Source organism: Apiospora hydei (assembly GCF_038363865.1).
Source record: "Apiospora hydei strain CBS 114990 chromosome Unknown utg000004l_segment0_segment0, whole genome shotgun sequence".
Classification (NCBI taxonomy): domain Eukaryota; kingdom Fungi; phylum Ascomycota; class Sordariomycetes; order Amphisphaeriales; family Apiosporaceae; genus Apiospora; species Apiospora hydei.
In genome coordinates this window covers 4,151,310-4,169,652 of record NW_027117363.1, presented here as the reverse complement: position 1 = coordinate 4,169,652, position 18,343 = coordinate 4,151,310, and the positions used below count along the sequence as shown (strand labels likewise).

Below are 18,343 nucleotides of genomic sequence, written 5' to 3'. Positions count from 1 at the left end.
TACTGTCGTCGACTCGTCGCTTGCATTCCTCACGACGCCGCCATGCATATAAGCTATCTGGGTCAATCCAGAATAGGTGCTCAATTGGTTCAATCCATCACATTCATTCATTTCCGACAACTCTCGAGTGTGTTTCCCCCTCCTGGACATTTGCTATCCTGGACATCCTCTTGGTCGTGTTGAGCCACATAACATAATCATTAATGTCAAGCGACGTAGGAATCGAGGGAATGTCGATCAAATAGTTTCCCAACCACCATTGTTGATATCCGCCTCCAGCTTGCGACTGATGAAACTCGGTACGCCGTGGCCGAGCCACATGGCGCGGATCATGGAGTCGTAGCGGCGCTGGTTGAGGAAGAGCTGGCGGCCGTGACGGAGGCCGACGTCCACCTCTCCGTACTTGTCTATATAGGGTGCGTTGCTGAAACTGCCACTCTTGCGATGCAGGTAGAAGATGGCGCACTTGCGGATGTTGATGAAGATTCCCATATTACGCTGGCACCTGTTCACAAAGTGCTGTTAGACGAGCTCTGGCTTGACGACTCTTGTGCGTACACTATTCGAGTGCTGGAGGGAGGACGGGAGGGAGGACGGGAGAAGGTTATTACTTACTTGAACAACATGTGCTGTTGTGCACCCCCAATCTTCTTGGAGGGCTTATCTCCGGGGCCAGGCTCCTTGTAGTCCATAATACAACACATGGTCTGCCCACAAAAGATGTCGCCGCACATGAGGCAAACGATCGGGTCAGCGAGGTCTCTACCCGTCTTGGGGCAACGCCGACGAGCGCACTCTTCGATCAAGGTGTCGAAGTTCTTGGGGAGACCGATCAGCTCAAATATGCCCGGGTGACTGACCTGGGCGGACGAGGGCAGACGATGCGGGGCTTCGAGGCTGTTGTCGATGGGGAGGTGCGGTCGGAAGGCAATCTGGTGCTTGATCCAGCCTTGGGCAAGTCTCTCCATCTGCTTCGGCCAGCCGTAGTTGGCTCCAAGAGGTGTCAGGGCAGTGCACATCTCGTCAAAGGACGGGAGACGCATCGCAGCGGTCAGGCGCGAGAGCTCATCCAGCTCAGGGGCTGTAGGGATATAGCTGTTGAGATCCACACCAAAGTGGACGTGGAGGAGGATGGCCGTCTTACGCAAGAAAACCAGAGCGTATCGCTGGACGAAGACGTAAAAGTTGGATAAGCTCTCGAAAGATGGCTGGTCAAAGCCCATGTTTGGCAAATCATCAGACAACTCGGGATCTTCGCAATTGCTGTTAATGCCAGCCAGGGTGACGGCATGGCAGAAGTTGGCAAAGTTGTTCAAGGCTGTATCCTCGGTAGATCGGTTGCCCAAGTGCTCAAGCCATTTGCCAATCGGGATGTTGCGTGAGATGTTGTACACCACCTTGACAATCTCAGCGAAATAACACAAACGAACAAGGTCGGTGATGTCAATGTTGTGAGCAGCCGCGACGCCAAAGACGCACTCGCACATAAAGATGAAAGGGTCTTGGCTCAGCAAGGGTGGGTAGTCCTTGGCGGGATGTCGGCTGCTCGACGAATCCCTTCCGAAGTACTCGGATATGAACAGTTGGCAGTGTTGCCGTTCGCTGTCTTTTCTGAAGTCGGCTTCCATTCGATTATCTCCCCCGTTACGAAGGCCACCGATGGAAATGTATGATGAAGTCGTTTCCGACAGGATGCGTAATTGTATCAATGCTTGTTCGGGGATCTTCTCGATCAGGGTCATGCCGTACTGAGCCTCGAGACCACGCTGTTGGATCTCGGTAGCCGAGATAGAATAGCCCACCGTACGGGCCATCGCTCCCCCGCCCACCAGCTCATCGTCCTTGTCCTCGCCATCGGGGCCCGCATAGAGCTTGTTGTTTCGTAGAGTATCCCGCAAGCGCCGGTAGGCAGACATAAGCTCTTTGTCGCTATTCTGCGCATCCGAGGGGCTTCCCGAGCGCACGCTAGACTCTGGGGTCGCCACGGAAGAAAAGGCATCACTAAAGGGGGTGCTGACAGAGACAGATGGCGGGCGGCTGACGTTCCATGAATCCATGACTAACTGGGTTGATCCCTCGACTAAGCTGTCTGGCATCGCGGAACGAACATAGTCTGCAAAGGCATGCTGCAACGAACCACGAAGTCGGGGGCCCATGTGAGAGATGATACCCATGTGATAATCAAGGAACGACGCAAAGCCGTCTTGAGACTGCAACGCGCCAGGATAAGACTCCTCCTTGCCATCCCAGGAGACCGGCAGGAATGCGTTACCCAGCGCTTTACATAGAGGACACACGAACTCCAAGCGCTCGAGAGACTCTGGGTGGTGCCGTGCTATTTGGTGCACATGGCGCCGTGTCGTTGCCTCGGTATACATCTCGAAGCAACTGAAGTGCATTATATGCCCGCACGAAACAGCTACTGGGCCAGGCCGAGAAAGTTTGGCAGGGACCCCCTTTCCAAGTCCCTGCTTCTCAGTGACAAATGTTTCTCCGGCAGCATTGATTTTCTCAATGGCAACGCGATTCTCGTGGGCCAGACCGAATGGACGTATGTCTTCGGCTGAACGATCCAGGTTTTCTGGGGTTTGTGCGGCTTCCCTCACAAAATCTGCATCCTGGAAATCGGTCTGCCGCAAGATATGGCTTTCCATGAACAGACCGAAAGTGCCATAGAGCCGGCCATCATCTGTATCTTCTTGGCAAAGAATGCAGGTACCACGAGGATACTTCCAAAAGTTCTTACGCTCTTCGACTGTCTGCTCATCGCCCATATCGTCCAGGTCTTCATCGCCCCAGTCAATGTCTCCCTGCAGCTCGAGAAAGCTCTTTTGCTGTTGTTGGAACTGCGCCATGACTTTGGCTTGCCGATCCAGGGCCGCCTTCTTTTTCTTCTCGCGCTCTTCTTCGGCGAAATGAGCACTGGCGGGTGAGGCTGTATCGATCCTGTCAATGGGTATGCCCAGGCGGGTGTAGGCAGTGTCGAAGTGAACAGGAAGCTTCTGTCTCATCCTCTTGAGTATAAGATTTATCTTAGGATGGCAGGCCTTGAGTTCCTCCTTGGCCGACATCAGTTCGAGGAGAGAGACGATCGTCTTTGCCGCTGGGGCTTCGGGCATAAAGTTGCTTCGCCCTTGGCTTGTGAGAGCTCTGTAGACGAAAGATTCCTCTGTCGGCCCATTGTGCTCGGCTGTCTTATCTTCTGAGATAGCTATCAAGACGAGATGCAGAACAACCTGGACAAAAGTCTCTACTCGGGTGTAAGGGACCTTGGGTGTGAACTTGGTTGCGACGAGCGGATACAACAAGGAGTAGTATACGATCTGAGCAAACATGCCTGTGCTAGTAAATGCTGCCAACTTTATGAACGCGCCGGATTCGATAGGTTGCAGATGCGGCTCGTAAACAACATCTTCGACCGGCTTGTTGGATTTCTTAGAAATCCAGTTCCGATAAGCAGCCTCGGACTCTTCCCGCTGGTTCTTGTTGTAATGTGCTATGTATGGGTCAATGTTTTCGATGTATTGGGGCTTCAACTCGAACGTGCCATTGTCCGACACACCCTCCGGCGCCTTGAAGGTGGCCACTTCGTCCAGGACCTGCTGGAAGTCTTCCTGCTCATGGAACTTGTCTGGAAGTTTGGTGCAGACCTCGTTGAAAGACAAAGGTTTGAAGCAGAGAACATGAGAGATATCACGGCGCATGGCCATTAGATGCATCTCACGTTCGTCTTGGGTGATGAGTGAGGTCCTATCGCTGAGCAGGACGATCAGCAGATGGATCATGTCCTCAATAACATCCAAGTGTTGCGTTTCGTCCTGCGCAGAAGAGCATTGCTCAAAGAACCCCTTGGCCCAGTTGTCCATGCCAAATCGATCGACAATGGATGCGAGAACCCTGCTTGGATCGCAAATGACCAGGGCCGTTTGGAGCAAAAAGATGTCGCGGTGATGGGTGACGTTTCGATGGAGGATATTACGGTAGGTAATAGCTTGATGCCGTAGACTTATGCCGTTGCGCACCCACATTCCCGCCTTGATCTGTGCAAGCCAAACGCAGACTCGCAAGGGATAATCAAAGGCGGCCATCAGATAGTCTTCGGGTCCGTATTCCCGCCTTGGCAAGGTCTTGCGGCCCATTGTTTTGGGCTTCATCTTGAGCTCTTGGGAAGTAAAGCTGAGGACCGAGGCGAGCTCTTGAGCGGACATATCCTTGCCGCACTCGATAAGCCATGATAGCGTATAATGAAGGGCATGATGGAAACTGATGGGCTGCTCTTCCACGATGAATTTGACAACATCGAACTTCGTGGATTCTCCCGCGAACTCAAAATCGGTAAGAGTCTTGAATCTGATCTCGTCCTTGACCTCGGCTTGGGTGAAGCGGGCACGCTCTGCGCCAATCGAGTTGACGACGACGCTCTTAGCCGTAAGTCGGATAGCTCGCGGAATGCATTGCAAGTCGTGATCAGGTACTCTACGGAAAGAATCTGCGAGCATCCGACACAACTGGTTCATTTCTCGTGTCATTAGAGACGCTCCGATCCAGCTGTCGGTTTCATATTCGACGTGTTCGCCGACTGCTCTGACATTGGGACATATACCCTGATGGAGCTTGACTAAATCAAGGAACTGGAGTAGGTATCGTTCTTCCGTCCTCATGCGTTCTTGTACGTGAGGTGAACTGAACAAGTACCTCATGTCCACATAGAAATGATACATACGGCGGTTCGTAACTGATCCTGTATCAAATCCGAGGACGGCACTTGATGATACATCCCAAGGGTGACCAACCTGTCTGGTCGTCAGGAATGTATACAGAATGGCCATCAGTGTGGTGAGGAAGTTGCCTCTTTCGACAACCTCGGCAGTGATAGATGGGGCAGTCAGCATTTGTAAAGAGATGTTGATGATCGAATGGTCTGGCTCGCGGTCTCCAATAAGATATAGTTGAGCAAGAGTGGTGTACAGAGCAGCAAACCGCAGTCCAAGGATACGCTTAAACTCGGGAATGGTAACGACCGTCGATATGTAGAGAGCACGCAAGTCGTTCCGTACTTTTTCCACAGCCGCAAGTCGAACAAGATCAACCAATCCAGGCGAACCCTTTCAAAAACATCTTCATATGGCCGGCTATCAGCGTTTTCCAAGTACGCAGCTGGTGTCTCAACCCAATACCTTCCAGGCCTGGGTGGATCTACCTTGTCCGCCTTGGCATGTCCGGGAGTCTTGGGCACCTCAAGATTTACCTTCGCGTATACCGTTGGTGCTATCAGAGGCTCGGCAGTATCTGAATCAGAGGGTGTTAAATCCCGGTCTCTCGCATTTCGCCTTGGGACCGGCGGCGGAGGTGGAGGTGGCGGGTATCCAGCAATCGTGGCTTCTTCTTCCTCCAGAGCCTCCCCTATTGGGCCTTGCCTCCAGTCGGACATGTTCACATCTCCGGCGGCTCCGGCGCCGGCATCGATCATCATGACATCTCCATCGTCCTCATCGTCACTGTTATCATTGTCTTCTTCGGCACTCGGCGGAGTCTGGCCATCATCGTCGTCGTCGTCAGAGTCGTCAAGGAGGGCTGCCAGATTTCTCGGCATAGCCGTAATACCAGCGGGCAAGGTGCCGGTCGCGTCGGCGAAAGCCATCATCCTGGCACGCGTCACGAACAACCGCGCGGTTTCTCGCTGGTAGTGCTGGTACTCAATCTTCTCCTCGTCCTCGATACTGATGTTGGTCAGGCTTGCATGAATGGCAGGACTACCTTTCCGCCATGGCATTAAAAGCTCTTCGCACACAATCTGACGGAGGATGCTCCCATCTCCCCCAACAGAGCAGCCGGCGATATCGTTCAACCAGCTCACCATCGAGCCGCACATCTGTTCTCGGAAGGTGTCCCGAGACGACCGGATGGTGACGGTAACTTTGATCTGCTCCAATATCCTAGCAACATCTAAAAGGTGCGAAATGTCACGATGATACATGAGGATACTACGGCCCATGTTGTCCGTTTCGTGGGCTCTTTGATATCCATCGGCCGACGACATGCGACAGGCTCTGGCCACCTGTTCCTGTACTTCCACAACAGTGTGTTTCTCGTCATTCCAGAGGATGACGGAGAATTCTCCCGGAGATTCTATATCACCGCCGCAGTATGTCGAATTCAATCGTGACATCTTCTCGTCCTGCTCGATCGAGGTTTTGGTTTTGGGCTGCCTGAGCTGCTCAGGCGAACATGACACGACGTCGCATATAAAGTCAATAGCCCTAGCGATCGTCATGCGAATGTTGTTCAGCAGGGGGCTCGGGCAGGCCTGCTGCCTCTTTGCCCTTCCCCTTGGCCTGGCCTTCGCGTTCGGTGTGGATTGTACAGTATAGCGGTCGCTTCCAGGCCTCGGGGTCCCCGCAGTCACAGCAACCACTGTTTCCGGGCGATATGCTGATGCGAACCATGTGGCCCCTGTGATCTGTGGAATCAAAGCACTTGCTGCAGAGGCAGCATGTTTCGTCGGCACCGCAGGTCTTGCACGAGTAGGTGGCCTCGCCGGCGCGGGAAGATGTGGCCGCATGCCTTGCCCCTCGCGGCTTCTGTATACTCGGCACCTTCTATTGCCCCCTGAGCCTCGCTGAGTTTCAGGCCGCCAGTGCTGGGCAGCTTGCCGTCGGGAAACAGCAGGCGCATGTATTCGGGCTTGCCTCCAGCCATAGACCAGAAGAGGTTGGAGAGGAGGTCGCGGGAGGCGGCATCGGTGTATCGGTAGCCATGTCGCTGCGGAAGCTCTATCAGGTGCTGACAGAGCTGCAGCTCTTGTGTAGACATATTAGCCGTGTCCATGGCTAGGGAGGGGACCTGGTCGGTCGCATGTGACGTCGGCAGCTTGTGGATCTCGAAATCAAAGTCGACAGTATTCTTTAGCCGTCTCTTGGTTTATGCAAAGACGGCGCGGCACGTACAGGTCGAATCGAAGCGATTAATTGGGTTTGTTGGTAACAAAGAGGGAGAAAATGATGAGTAGGTGACGTGACGTCGATATACCGGGCCTACTGCATGTGGTGTTCAACTTTCTGGTGGTTAGTGCTGGCACATTTGGGGGGGTTCAGCTTGGATCAGGCCGTTCCAAAGCCCAGTGTTGGTGGGGGTTCGACTCGCTGGGTTGGCTTGCTGCGGATGGGGAAGTTACTTAAGCTACAATCCTCCTTACATAAGGTAGGTGCCTCTTATCCAGGCATTTGTCATGCACTGCGACTGACTCTATCAATACTCCATATACTTAGCGTCCGGCCTTGATCCCGATGCTCTTATGTTTCATTGCGAATCTCTGTTTTATTTCCCTGCTCAACGACGAACGGCGGCCTTTGACTATGTAGGTAGGTGGGTAGGACCAGGCACCATCTTATCGATACCTTCCTTATACCAGTAGCATGCCTCAAAATCAAATATGCACGAGGAGTCGAGACTCAGCATTGAAAGCAACATCGATGTCTACTATTAGGTTGCCAACAATATGAAGAGAGACAAGTGAAACAGAAAGAAAAAGGCGATAAGTAGATTGTATCCTCCGTGTCAGTGGACATATACTATCCTTTCGCCACTTCATACCGCCGCTCAATGAACATGTTTTGTCCAAGAAGGGAGGCCATGGCTATCTATGCCTTATAGCATGACCAATTGGCCGGGTTGTGTGAACAAGCAAGGCTTGAACAAGACTGGCAGGAGATGGATGTTGTATATCACAAAGGAGGCTTGCAGCATGTGGTGTCCTACCAGACCCATTGCGTAAGTAAGTCAATGTTTTCGCAGAGGCGTGTCTTTTGTCGTTCTATAGGGTACAGTTGTACAGACGGGGGCTGGATTGCATCCTCCCGTAGTTGCCTCGCAACCTTCTCCGGACTCTTGTCTGCGTCTATTCGTCCTCAGCCTCCTGGACGTACTTGTGTCGGATGTCCTTCCATTGGCGCTGCGGAATTGTCAGCTATCATGCCCTGAGACGGGGCGGACATGTGTCACTTACGCCACGGTTCATGCTGTCCCAGACCTTGTCCATGCCTTGGTTGTAGACCCTGTTATACCGTTAATTCCTGTTGCGACTCTTGCCTGCAGCCGAGATACGTACAGCTCGAAGCCGAAGCCGGCGGCGAACACGGTACCCAGCATCTGCCAGTTGCGGGAGAAGAGGGCGCTGCGATTGTAGTGTTAGACTGTGTTGTCGTCGTACTCGGGGGATCGTTGGACTGACTTGTAGATGGGCTTGACCTGTTTGCGCGATTAGTCTTGTCTCCCCGAGTAAGCAGTCCTGAGTGTTTTGGGGGCGTACCATTTTGACGGAGATGTGTATGATCGCACTCTATTGCGGGAGAATGGAGGGCCGTGTGGTCGGTAGGGTGACAATGGCGACTCAATTGACTGGATTTGGTAGAGTGTGGAATCGTGGTTGAGAATCAATGAGGCTCCGACGACTCCTTGGGAATTTCCAAGGTCTTGGTGATGGCCGGCTTTTGATTGGCTAGAGCTTGCCGGATCCACCACGACACTGCAAATGCCCAAATGCCCGTCCTTCCGCCCTTCAGCCCTTTCTCCGATTTGACGGCACCTGAGAGCAGTCAAATAAGGTGGGCTGCTGCGCTTCAGTGTCCGTCTGTTCCCTTTATCGACCCCTCCAAGCCCTCCAAAGGGTCTACACGGCTCGGTTCCCTGGGAAGTACATACGACTGTTTCTTGTGCCGGATTTTGCAGTAGCTTGGGGTGAAGTTTATTCGTTCTTTTCATTATTTTGTTCGCAATCGATCTGGCAACTTAATCTTTTCCCACCAATTTTTTGTGGACGGCCCCGAAATCGCATTGAGAGCTTGAGCATTGCTCCCCACCCCCAACATCACGATGCCTTCAGAACCTGCCAAGGCTTCCACCTCGGGTATCGTCACCGACGAGGTCAGTGGCGTGCGTCAAATTCCGGAATCAATACGCGCAGACGGAAGTACTCGGAAAGCGATCAAAATCAAGCCCGGGTACCGACCTCCGGAGGATGTTGAGCTCTACAAAAATCGTACCGCCGAGTCGTTCCGCAATCGCGGAAAGGGCGGAATCCCTGGCACGGAGGGACTGAAAGAACAAAAAGTCGAGCTGCCCTCCGCGGCTAGCAATAAAAATGCCAAGCGAAGGGAGGCGCGGAAAAAGGCCAAGGCAACTGACGACACAAATGATGCCACTGGCGACAAAGCAAAGGATGCTGCTGAGAGCAAACCAGAGGAGGTCGATCCCGAGGTCGAGAAGGAGAAGAAGGCTCGCAATCTAAAGAAGAAGCTGAAGCAGGCCAAGGAGCTACAGAACAAGAAGGAGGGAGGCGAGTCTCTTCTGCCCGAACAAATTGCCAAAGTCATCAAAATCAACGAGCTTATTCGCGAGCTTGAAGCGCTTGGCTTCGATGCCGATGGCGAGGCGAAGGTCAAAGGGGAAGACGGAGCTGAGAAGCAGCAGGAGGAGCAGGGATGAGCTGCACGTTCTCCGATTACCGTTTGAGGCGTGAGAGCTACACGCAACGGGCTCTAGTCTAAACATCAACTCTATGAGCTCGCGGCTGTGCCGGGGCGCCAACATCCCTCCAATGTCTGACATGCCACAATCGCCCCTTGGATTCAGAGAGTCTGATTCAAATTCGCGGCCGTATAGTCAAGGAGCACATGCCACACATTCGACATGTTCCGGGACAACTTGATGGCCCATATTGATTTGCGAAGTGATTACAGCGGCATATTCGGCGGAGATGAGGCCAGACTCAAAGGCGGCGATAGCTGGGTAGCGGTCGGGGTCTGAATCGATGAGAGGGTGCATTGCCAAGACTCGTCATTCTGCAGTCCCAATGGAACGGCCCTTGGTCTCCCTGGCTTGATATGTATCCCATGTTCAGATGAAACTGGACTTTCTAAAAGGGGGCCCAAGGTGAAGAATCTGCCAGCAGTTTTGGGTAGTACGCAGAAAGACTGTAGATATCATGTTGAATGTGAGATGTTACTTCACCGAACTCTTGGTTGTTCAATTGTTTTAATGGTCTTGTAGCTGTATGCATGATCTTACGAGGCATCGAAGTTTCGTAACATCACAACATCAGGCACCGCGTTTCATCCCTTTCCCCTTATCTTGTACCTGAAGCGATGTCCTTGCTTTTCGCTTGGTTAGCAGTACCGACGGGAGGAACAGAGTTTCGCAGGCGCTTCTGGTTCGCGTTTATCTGGCGTTGATGCGGGGCGAGGATCAGTCGGACAATATCAGAATTACGCGACCCGCTGCCAGGCCTTACACGCCACAAATTCGCCTTTCGAGGACGATCCCAACCAACCATACCAACCCGATATTTCGTCACGCATGTCTCTCTTTTGTCCTCCAACAATGGCACTCCCAGCGCCAGATAACACTCGGGCTAGGCTGAGGCGAGAGATTTGCGATGTAGTCAATGCCATTGGCTCCGTCGACAACTGCAACGTCTTGGCGACAATAGATAAACCCGAAACATGCACTTCGCCTCCAGAACTCCAGCAAAGGCTTCGTGACGCGCTCGCGGTGTGGTTCTCGTTGGACGCTGCCGCCGGGTTGGGCACGCATAGCCTAGTCTACGATTTTGGAGATTACAAAAGTGGCCAGGCTCTTGCTCTGAGCGCACTTTCGCCTGGTGGGGAGACCACCCAGTTCCATTGTCTTCGAAGCGTGGCTGAGGAACTCAACTGTGAGGTTTTCCTGATCAAGTTGAAGAGAAAAGATACCGGCGTCGAAGACTTGGGATATGACGAATCGACAATGTGCGAGGAACCCGAGTATGATGAGGACGACGAGGACGAGGATGAGAGCCAACCTGTACGTTCATTCATAATAAGTCTAGACCTGGTAAACAAGCTAAGATTACATTGTCTACAACAGAGTCCTGGCGTGACGTATGACATTACGGAGAGGATATGGACCGCCGAAGTATTAGTCGACTGGCGGAGTGGTTTCAAACTGGACGAGTATCCCCTCGAAGAGGACGTTATAGTTCAAGATGAATTCGATATGGATGCATATGATGACGACGTTGACGAGGAATTGGAAGATGTCTGGGAGGGAGATTACCAAAATACTGTAAGCCAACAACATGGACCATGGGAACGTGAACTTGTTGAATTTTGACATGGGACACCTAGGTTCGCGGCTTCAGCAGATGGTTCACATCTACGGTAAGTAGCCCAGAGCAACCTCAACCTCGGTCCATTATCCATTCATGTTAATACCCTCCCTAGGCTGCACTCATCATACCCAAGGCTTCCTTGCTCGAGTTCTTCTGTGAGTTGTCTCTCCACGACGACCGAAGCTCATCCGTCTCGCAGCTGGTTTGCTATATGGCAGCCAAATGCAGCGATCTAGGGAATGGCCAACGCTATATCCACGATCTATTTGAGCTCTGCACAAATCTATCGATCAGTCCTAACCAGCTACGAGCACTCAACGAAGGAACCATCACGGAGGTGCTTCAATTAGCTATCCGTTACAATCACGCACAGGTGTTCGACCTGATAAGCTCTAATATCGCGATTACGGTGTCACCAAAGTTTTTCACTTGGGCAGGTGTCCATCTTCGAAACGTGCGATGGCCGCTGGGGGCACTGATACTTGCGTAAGTCCTCCCGTCATCTTAGCAACCGCTTGTAAAGGCGGCATTAATAACAATCGCAGAATGCGCCGGGCCCTCTCTGTCTCACGTCGATGTGGCGACTGGTATGCCTGCATTGTTAGCCTCAAAACTTCGGAGACTGAGACCCCTGACGAGCTGCGAGAATTTGCACAAGTTGCTTTGAGCCAGGCGGCCCTTCTATGCTCGGAGGGCGAGGTATACGAAGGAGACGGAGAGACTCTCGTGTTTATTGCCTGCCTATTTAAGAATTTCACTTGGCTGTCGAACGAGTACGTGCTTAAGTACCTATTAAAACGCATTTTCAACAACTAATAAGACTAGGGTTGCCCCTATTGTACGTCGAAGGGCCGCAGATTTTGCCTTTTCTGCGATCTTTTGCTGCTCACTCTATAATGCGGCGATCCGGAAAGAGTTGCCGCAAGAAGAATCCCTTGAGCTGTTACGGGGCTTGGTGGCCACCATTCGCGAGTCGTTTGATATCCTACAGTTGGTAAGCGTGCCGGTCTACTGTCAAAGAACACAGCAGGCAGTTACCACCAAGGGTATGCCTTTACCACCGCCACCTGTCTCGAGCGACACTCTCATCCATTTAATTCGACTCGTGGTTGCCATCAATTCGGAGGATGATGTGCAAAGCTTTCTTTCCAAGATCGAGGAGCAAGTCGGACTCGTGGATTGTAGGGACCTCACTAGTCTCTATATCCCCTTCGTCGACGACTTGCTGGCCCTGGCAGAGGCGCAATCAGCAGATCTGAGGAGCTCTATTTATGCTAGCCTCGCTCGCGAAATCGTCATGGAATACTGGCAGCAGCAATATGTGGGATCGGGATTGCCGCCTCAGCCTCAGGCACAAGCACTCGTTCAGTTGAGCATGCTGTTGCTGAATTGCGGGTGTCCATTTTGCCGAGGTATACATAGATTCTTCTTCGAGAGTCCCCATGCGCCACAGGCCGTCTTTGGGGGTGAGGTCTCAGACCGTGCGGGGCTAATTCACCTGAGTGCGGCGGTCAAGCAGTGTACTGGTGTCTGCGATTATCATGTAGAGCATCAAGGGAAATACTGCAAATGGATGCTCACCAAGCGAGGCTATCTACCTCCGGAGGGGCAAAGCAGTCGTGTGCAATCCGCACGAGCAGCCTTAAGCAAGGCCAACCAGCCACGGCTATCTTTGGCACTTGGTGAGCAGCTATATGGACAACTTATGGGCGTGAGTCCGCCCTCGCTGGCCCCCAAAGAAGGGGCCAACAGCCTGCATCCTATCCACATTGAGTAACATCCGATGCCCGAACCCCCCGCCTCCGCCGGCACATGCCATCCGATCTGACTCCGCATCCTCCTCTTGGGCACTTCGGTTATTTCTGGAGGTGACATGAGCACGTAATTCCCCCCCCGACTACTTGATCCATTTCCTATTTTCTGGGCTATCTCGCTGCGACAACATGGGCTCAACTTCAGGCATTCCTGGTCTGCTGTATGCTAGCAGCAAGATATCACGACCGGACATCCTTGACGAGAAAACCTTCTTCGAGTGGTACGATGAGGAGCACATACCCGAGTTGATACAGACCAGCGGGTTCGATTCTGCCTTCCGGCTCGTCGACAACAACCCGGGCTCAGAAAGACCCTATCTGGCCGTCTATCCGACCAAGGACTTCTCATTCTTCCACTCAGATGAGTTCGCGGGCATGAAGTCGCTGCAGAGCGACAAGCTGCCTGGAACCGGCGCTACCGCAGAAGTCATGGATTCCGTGTCGAGGTTTGACAAGCTGGTTCAAATCTATGACCCAACCAAAAAGGGACCAGGTAGGTCTGGCCTAACCGATCCTCTTGGCAGGAGGCCATCATCAACCGGGCGATGCTAACGACAAGAAGGACATACCAAGTGCATCATCTCTGCACAGATGAAGTCCGCCTCTGGCCCTGCCGCCGAGGAGGACATTGACGCATGGTACCGCGCAGAGGTAAGCAGAAACCATACAAGCCAGTTGGCGTGGCCGCCCGCTCATAGACACCTTGCAGCACCTCCAGCTTATTGCCAAAAGCGAGGGGTACCTCCGAACCACCAGATACAAGCTTGCCTTCTCTGCGCATCTCCCACCCCCTGCGGAGGAGGAAGCCAAACCGCCAGTCTGGTTGGCACTTCACGAGTTCGAGACTGAGACCGTCGATCCGGGCAAGCTGCGTGAGCTGACAAAAACGGACGTAAGTTCAAGATCATGAAATACATCATTAAGCCCAGCAAAAAAGAGTGGCATCGGCTTGTCACTGGCCCTGGAAATTCATTACCCTACAACTCTTGCTGACCTTGATACCTATAGTGGACCGACAAGATCCATGAGACAACCGAGGGAATCCTCACCATCTACAAGCTTGCTAAGGGTTTTGGTACCCAGGATCTGTTCCATGGGGTTGAGATGTAATTTCATCATAAATATCCACAAACGTAGTGAAATATAAGACAACATGGGCCCGCGTCTGCATCAACTGACGGTTAAAGAAGTATGCAACTGTGCTACTGGACATATGACTGTGTTTATTTGGAGCCCTTCCATATGCCAAGAGTATTCACAGGCGGCGAAATATAACCTTGATTCGTGTGCACAAAGCTGGTCCGTACTGAGTATTTGACTTGATTCTAATTGCGAAAGAGCAGCAACGTATCTATGCCATATCTAGCTTGCGCCAATCTAGTCTTTCCCAAACTGCATCCGATATCCTAAGCACTTCCTTCACTTGGAACCGTTCAGAGCCTTGGCATTCACCTCATCAGCCCTGGAAACGCACTCCTCGATGACCTTCCAGAACATGGCAATGTCCAACCCCCGCGGTATCCGCACGCCTTCCTTGCCAGACGCGAGCAGAGTGGCGACCGTCTGCCCGGTCTTGGCGCCCTTGAGCGCGTCTTCCAAGCTGCCCTCGGTCTCGACCTTGACGTGGAACCGCTCATGTCGGCGCTCACCTGCTGTGCTCTTGGGGTCGAAGTCGTAGAAGGGGATCTCCCACTCCGTGCCGATCAAGGCAATCGCCACGGCGAGGGGATCGTGCAGTGGTGGGCCTTCCACGATACCGAATGCATCTCTGTTCTTGGGATTAATGCCATTGTCTTTCTCATGCGACCAGCAGGGGCAGACTGAAAGATAAAAAAAGATGAAAAACAACAAGAGGAAGAAAAAGCAGGAGAGCGGGGAAAGAGAAAAGGCAAACGAACCTGTAGGTGCCCGCAAAGAAATTCAGAAGTTCCACCAGCATAACCCGGAGGTCCGTCTTACCGCGGCCCTCCTTGACGCCCGCGTCGGGACCGTACAGCAGCAGCTCGTTGACCTCCTGCGTCGCGAGCACGAGGTGGGTCAGGTCGAGCGGGATCAGCGTGGTCTTGGCGGCGAGGACGAGGTTCTCGAACAGGGAGGCGGCGGCCTCGGGGTCGATGAGGATGTTGAACTCGGCCCAGGGCGTGTAGTTGCCGATGCGCTCCTTGCCGTCGACCTTGCCGAGCACGGCGGGCGTGAAGCCGCCGCCGATCGACCCGCCCATGATGCTGAGCCCCCGGATGTGCGCCGCGAGGTCCGGGTGCTTCAGGAACAGGGCGCCCACGTTGGTGAGCCCGCCCGTCGCCACCAGAAAGGCGGTGCCCGGCTCCGTCGCCCGCAGCGCCGCGGCCATGGCGTCGACGGCCGAGACCGAGCGGTCCGCGGCCGTCTGCGGGCGCGGCAGCAGTTCCGTCCCGTCCAGCCCGGACTCGCCGTGGATGTCCGTCGGCGCGTGGATCGGGGCGCGCTCGAGGGCGTGGGCGGCGCCCGGGTAGACCGTCACCTCATGCTGCTTGCCGATGGCGGCGAGCACCGAGAGGGCGTTGTTGGTGGTTTTGTCCAGGCTGGCGTTCCCGTGCACGGTGCTGATGTTCAGCAGCTTCAGCCCGGGATGATATGCGGCTAGCAGAATGGCGAATGTGTCCTGTCGGTTGGGTTAGCGAGTGCTTGCGCGGCCGAGTCATGCGACGGTGTTCCCCAACGACCCCAATCTCCAACCTCCGATCCGATCTTTTGGGCAGAAAAGAAGGTTTGGACAGCCCGGCTGTCATGCCCGTCATGCTGCCTCTGCCGAGGTCGTCCCAACTTTTGGCATGCTAAGTAGTCTCTTGGGCAATGACAGCCGCCGCTGCCGCCGCCGCCCAGCACTGTAGACCACTGGCATTTCGGATGCGGTTCCCCTTTTGACCCCAGGAGGAAACCATTCTGCAATGTTATACGAAAGGCTGGAGGAACTCACATCATGGCCAGGATCACAGTCCAACCAGACCGGTACCGGAGCCGACATGTTGTTCTGCGGGGATTTGCGATATACTTTCCCTCGATATGAGAGCAAACAACGTCCCGGCTGGTTTACAGGAAGATGAGCTTAAAGTTCAAGGTTCAGAACGAAAGAGAGATAGTCAGTCTGATGGGAACAGTGGCTCGTCTGTTATTGCTATGGCTGGGAACTTGTCCACATTTCCATCTGTATTACAGCTCATAGTACAGCTGCGGGACCAGTGAACCGTCGGGAGCCTTAGAGTGGAGTGGACCTGGCCGAGACACCGATCAGGGTACAAGCATTGCCGATCGTGGAATCCCGAACACACCCCCCGGGACGATCCTGTGGTGTCGCCCAATATTGCAAAAGACGGTAACAACATGGAATGGAAACCTGGTCGAGGTTAGAAGTGCATTAAATTTGCTATTCACATAACACTAGTGGCTGCCCGGGATAAAGTAAGCAGGCATGCAATGAGACGAAACATCCAGAGGTTACGATACAACGCTTGTTGATCTACTCGAGACCACGGCGCGATTAGTACATCGGTGCCTGTTGTTAATAACGGTAGACACGTCACATCCGTCAGCAGTGGTGAATTCTGTAATGGACTCTCTATCAGGGCGGCCGCGACAAGACCATAGGCACGGCCATCTCAAATGTGTAACCAACTTGGCAGAGTGAACAAGAGGTAACCGAGGCAATAGTTACTTGCCAGCAGTCTTCCGCTGTTCAAGCACTCGCATGACGTCGGCGACGTTGTTGGCATCTCCCTTTCGCTTCTTGCCTCCCCTCTTCCGCTTCGCCTTACCATCTCCGCCCTCCTTGCCCTCCTTGCCATCCCCTTCATTCCCCCATTCTGACAGCTCGACTTTTGAATCGTCAAGGTCAGCCTCATCCTCAAACCGGCTCATGCCGAAGCCCATATCCATATCCTCGGCGTCGCGATCCACGTTTTGTAACATCTTGCGATGGCGTTCTGCCTTGGCTCTGGCCTCTTCGTCGTCCTCGTCTGCCGGCTTCGGTATTGCCTTGAGGGCCGCTGCCCTCTTGAATGCAGCAGCAATCGCCGGATCCGACATAGACGGCGCTTGAAGTGTCTCGGACGAGACAAGCTTCGTCTTCGAGTCCTTGAAGTAGTTTCGTGGTTCTGATGCCGTAGCTGGGCGGGGAGGTGGAGGCATCGCGGCCTGGTCTACCCGTTCCGCGGGCGTAGCGGTATCCTTTGTGACCTCTCCTTCATCCTCGTCGCTGTCTTCGTCTGAATCGCCGCCAAGGCCGGCTAGGGGGTCGTAGTCATCACCCACGTCGTCAAAGATGTCGACCTCCTTTTCTTCCTCTTCAGGCTTCGGTTTGTAGATATCAGGCACCTCCATGCCTAACGGTTTGGCGTCCTTATCAGGCATCATTGCCTCGCGTGCCTTCGCCTCACTCTCGGCCTGCTCCTGTGGTTGGATCTTGCGAACCTTGCGCTTCTCGTGTCCATCTTCGTCAACCACGATTAGTACCTCCCTCCCCTTGTTGTCTCTCTCTATCTTGGAAGAGCCCGGAGCGGGCTTGTCCCCAATCTTCTTGAACTTGTCACCAAGGGCGGATTTCTTCTTGGCGTTGGCAGCATCTCTTGCAGCTTTTAGTTCGGCCAAGATCATGTCTCTCGTCCGCTTCTGTCCGGGTTTCAGCCCTCCCGTGGCAAAATGGCCTTTCTTCGCCTCTTTCTCTCGTGCGATAGCCTCGACGTTGGTAGACTCAAGCTCTTCAAATGCTTCGTCGACGTCTTCCTCCTCGGCTTCCTCTTCCTCTTTGTCGTCGGGTTCTGGCTCGTTTTCGTCTCCCCCGTAAACATTCTCGCCTTTGCGAACTCGCTCCAGTAATTTGAAATCTAAGCCTTTGACCAAGTGAGTGCTGGAAAGATCGCCGCCGGCAATCTCGAAGCGTAGTCTGTCGAAGGTCTCCTGGTCTATCTCCTCCTTCTTTAGAGATTCCTCCAGCGCCTTGATGCGCACAGCTCTGGAGTCTGCCTCTTCGTCCTCTCTCGCTTTCGTTCGATCCACATAGCCGGCTGCGAGCTTGCTGCCTTTCGGGGCGGATGTCCTGTGCTTCTTTTGCGGTTTATCGGCTTGGTTTCTTTCAGCTAGCTGTCGCTGGAAATCGTTTCGGCTAAACCCTACAGAACGACTAATCAGAGGTTAGTAGATCAGATCACAAACATAAGAACCTGGGTGCATCGTACGGTGTCATAGGAATGCTGGATTTCTGCCGGGAGCCAAGCGCAAGGGAGCGCGCCGGCGTGGATTCATTGTTGTCCGCTGTTGGTTTGGGGGTGTTTCCTCCAACAAGACGCCTAAATTGCTCGTTGTTCATTGCAAAATATTGGGGGGGGTTGAATATTGATAAGTACGGAGG

General features: G+C 53.5%; 7 protein-coding genes across 7 annotated transcripts; 3 read left to right on the top strand and 4 right to left on the bottom strand.

The window, feature by feature from the left end:
- Window positions 1-237: 237 nt before the first annotated feature.
- Window positions 238-6,903, bottom strand: PG997_003846 (uncharacterized protein; the record flags this gene model as incomplete). Its single annotated transcript, XM_066808161.1, is given in 4 exon segments — window positions 238-505; window positions 616-5,105; window positions 5,117-6,460; window positions 6,478-6,903. Coding segments are annotated over 4 exon segments (6,528 nt in total), but the record flags the coding sequence as incomplete, so codon positions are not given.
- Window positions 6,904-7,897: 994 nt separating this feature from the next.
- PG997_003845 (cytochrome protein) lies at window positions 7,898-8,311 on the bottom strand (the record flags this gene model as incomplete). The annotated part of the gene is made up of 5 exons (XM_066808160.1): window positions 7,898-7,951; window positions 8,006-8,054; window positions 8,108-8,173; window positions 8,231-8,247; window positions 8,309-8,311. 5 exons carry the CDS (start codon window positions 8,309-8,311, stop codon window positions 7,898-7,900), a joined length of 189 nt encoding a protein of 62 aa, XP_066671778.1.
- A 560-nt stretch (window positions 8,312-8,871) lies between these two features.
- On the top strand, window positions 8,872-9,483 carry PG997_003844 (uncharacterized protein; the record flags this gene model as incomplete). The annotated part of the gene is made up of 1 exon (XM_066808159.1): window positions 8,872-9,483. One exon carries the CDS (start codon window positions 8,872-8,874, stop codon window positions 9,481-9,483), a length of 612 nt encoding a protein of 203 aa, XP_066671777.1.
- An 894-nt stretch (window positions 9,484-10,377) lies between these two features.
- On the top strand, window positions 10,378-12,923 carry PG997_003843 (uncharacterized protein; the record flags this gene model as incomplete). The annotated part of the gene is made up of 6 exons (XM_066808158.1): window positions 10,378-10,839; window positions 10,903-11,100; window positions 11,163-11,195; window positions 11,259-11,632; window positions 11,692-11,919; window positions 11,972-12,923. 6 exons carry the CDS (start codon window positions 10,378-10,380, stop codon window positions 12,921-12,923), a joined length of 2,247 nt encoding a protein of 748 aa, XP_066671776.1.
- A 166-nt stretch (window positions 12,924-13,089) lies between these two features.
- On the top strand, window positions 13,090-14,070 carry PG997_003842 (uncharacterized protein; the record flags this gene model as incomplete). Its single annotated transcript, XM_066808157.1, has 4 exons — window positions 13,090-13,453; window positions 13,523-13,611; window positions 13,670-13,852; window positions 13,969-14,070. The coding sequence occupies 4 exons, from the start codon at window positions 13,090-13,092 to the stop codon at window positions 14,068-14,070; spliced, it is 738 nt and encodes a 245-aa protein (XP_066671775.1).
- Window positions 14,071-14,379: 309 nt separating this feature from the next.
- PG997_003841 (uridine nucleosidase protein) lies at window positions 14,380-15,964 on the bottom strand (the record flags this gene model as incomplete). Its single annotated transcript, XM_066808156.1, has 3 exons — window positions 14,380-14,728; window positions 14,859-15,601; window positions 15,917-15,964. 3 exons carry the CDS (start codon window positions 15,962-15,964, stop codon window positions 14,380-14,382), a joined length of 1,140 nt encoding a protein of 379 aa, XP_066671774.1.
- A 683-nt stretch (window positions 15,965-16,647) lies between these two features.
- On the bottom strand, window positions 16,648-18,301 carry PG997_003840 (uncharacterized protein; the record flags this gene model as incomplete). Its single annotated transcript, XM_066808155.1, has 2 exons — window positions 16,648-18,115; window positions 18,171-18,301. The coding sequence occupies 2 exons, from the start codon at window positions 18,299-18,301 to the stop codon at window positions 16,648-16,650; spliced, it is 1,599 nt and encodes a 532-aa protein (XP_066671773.1).
- Window positions 18,302-18,343: the final 42 nt, after the last annotated feature.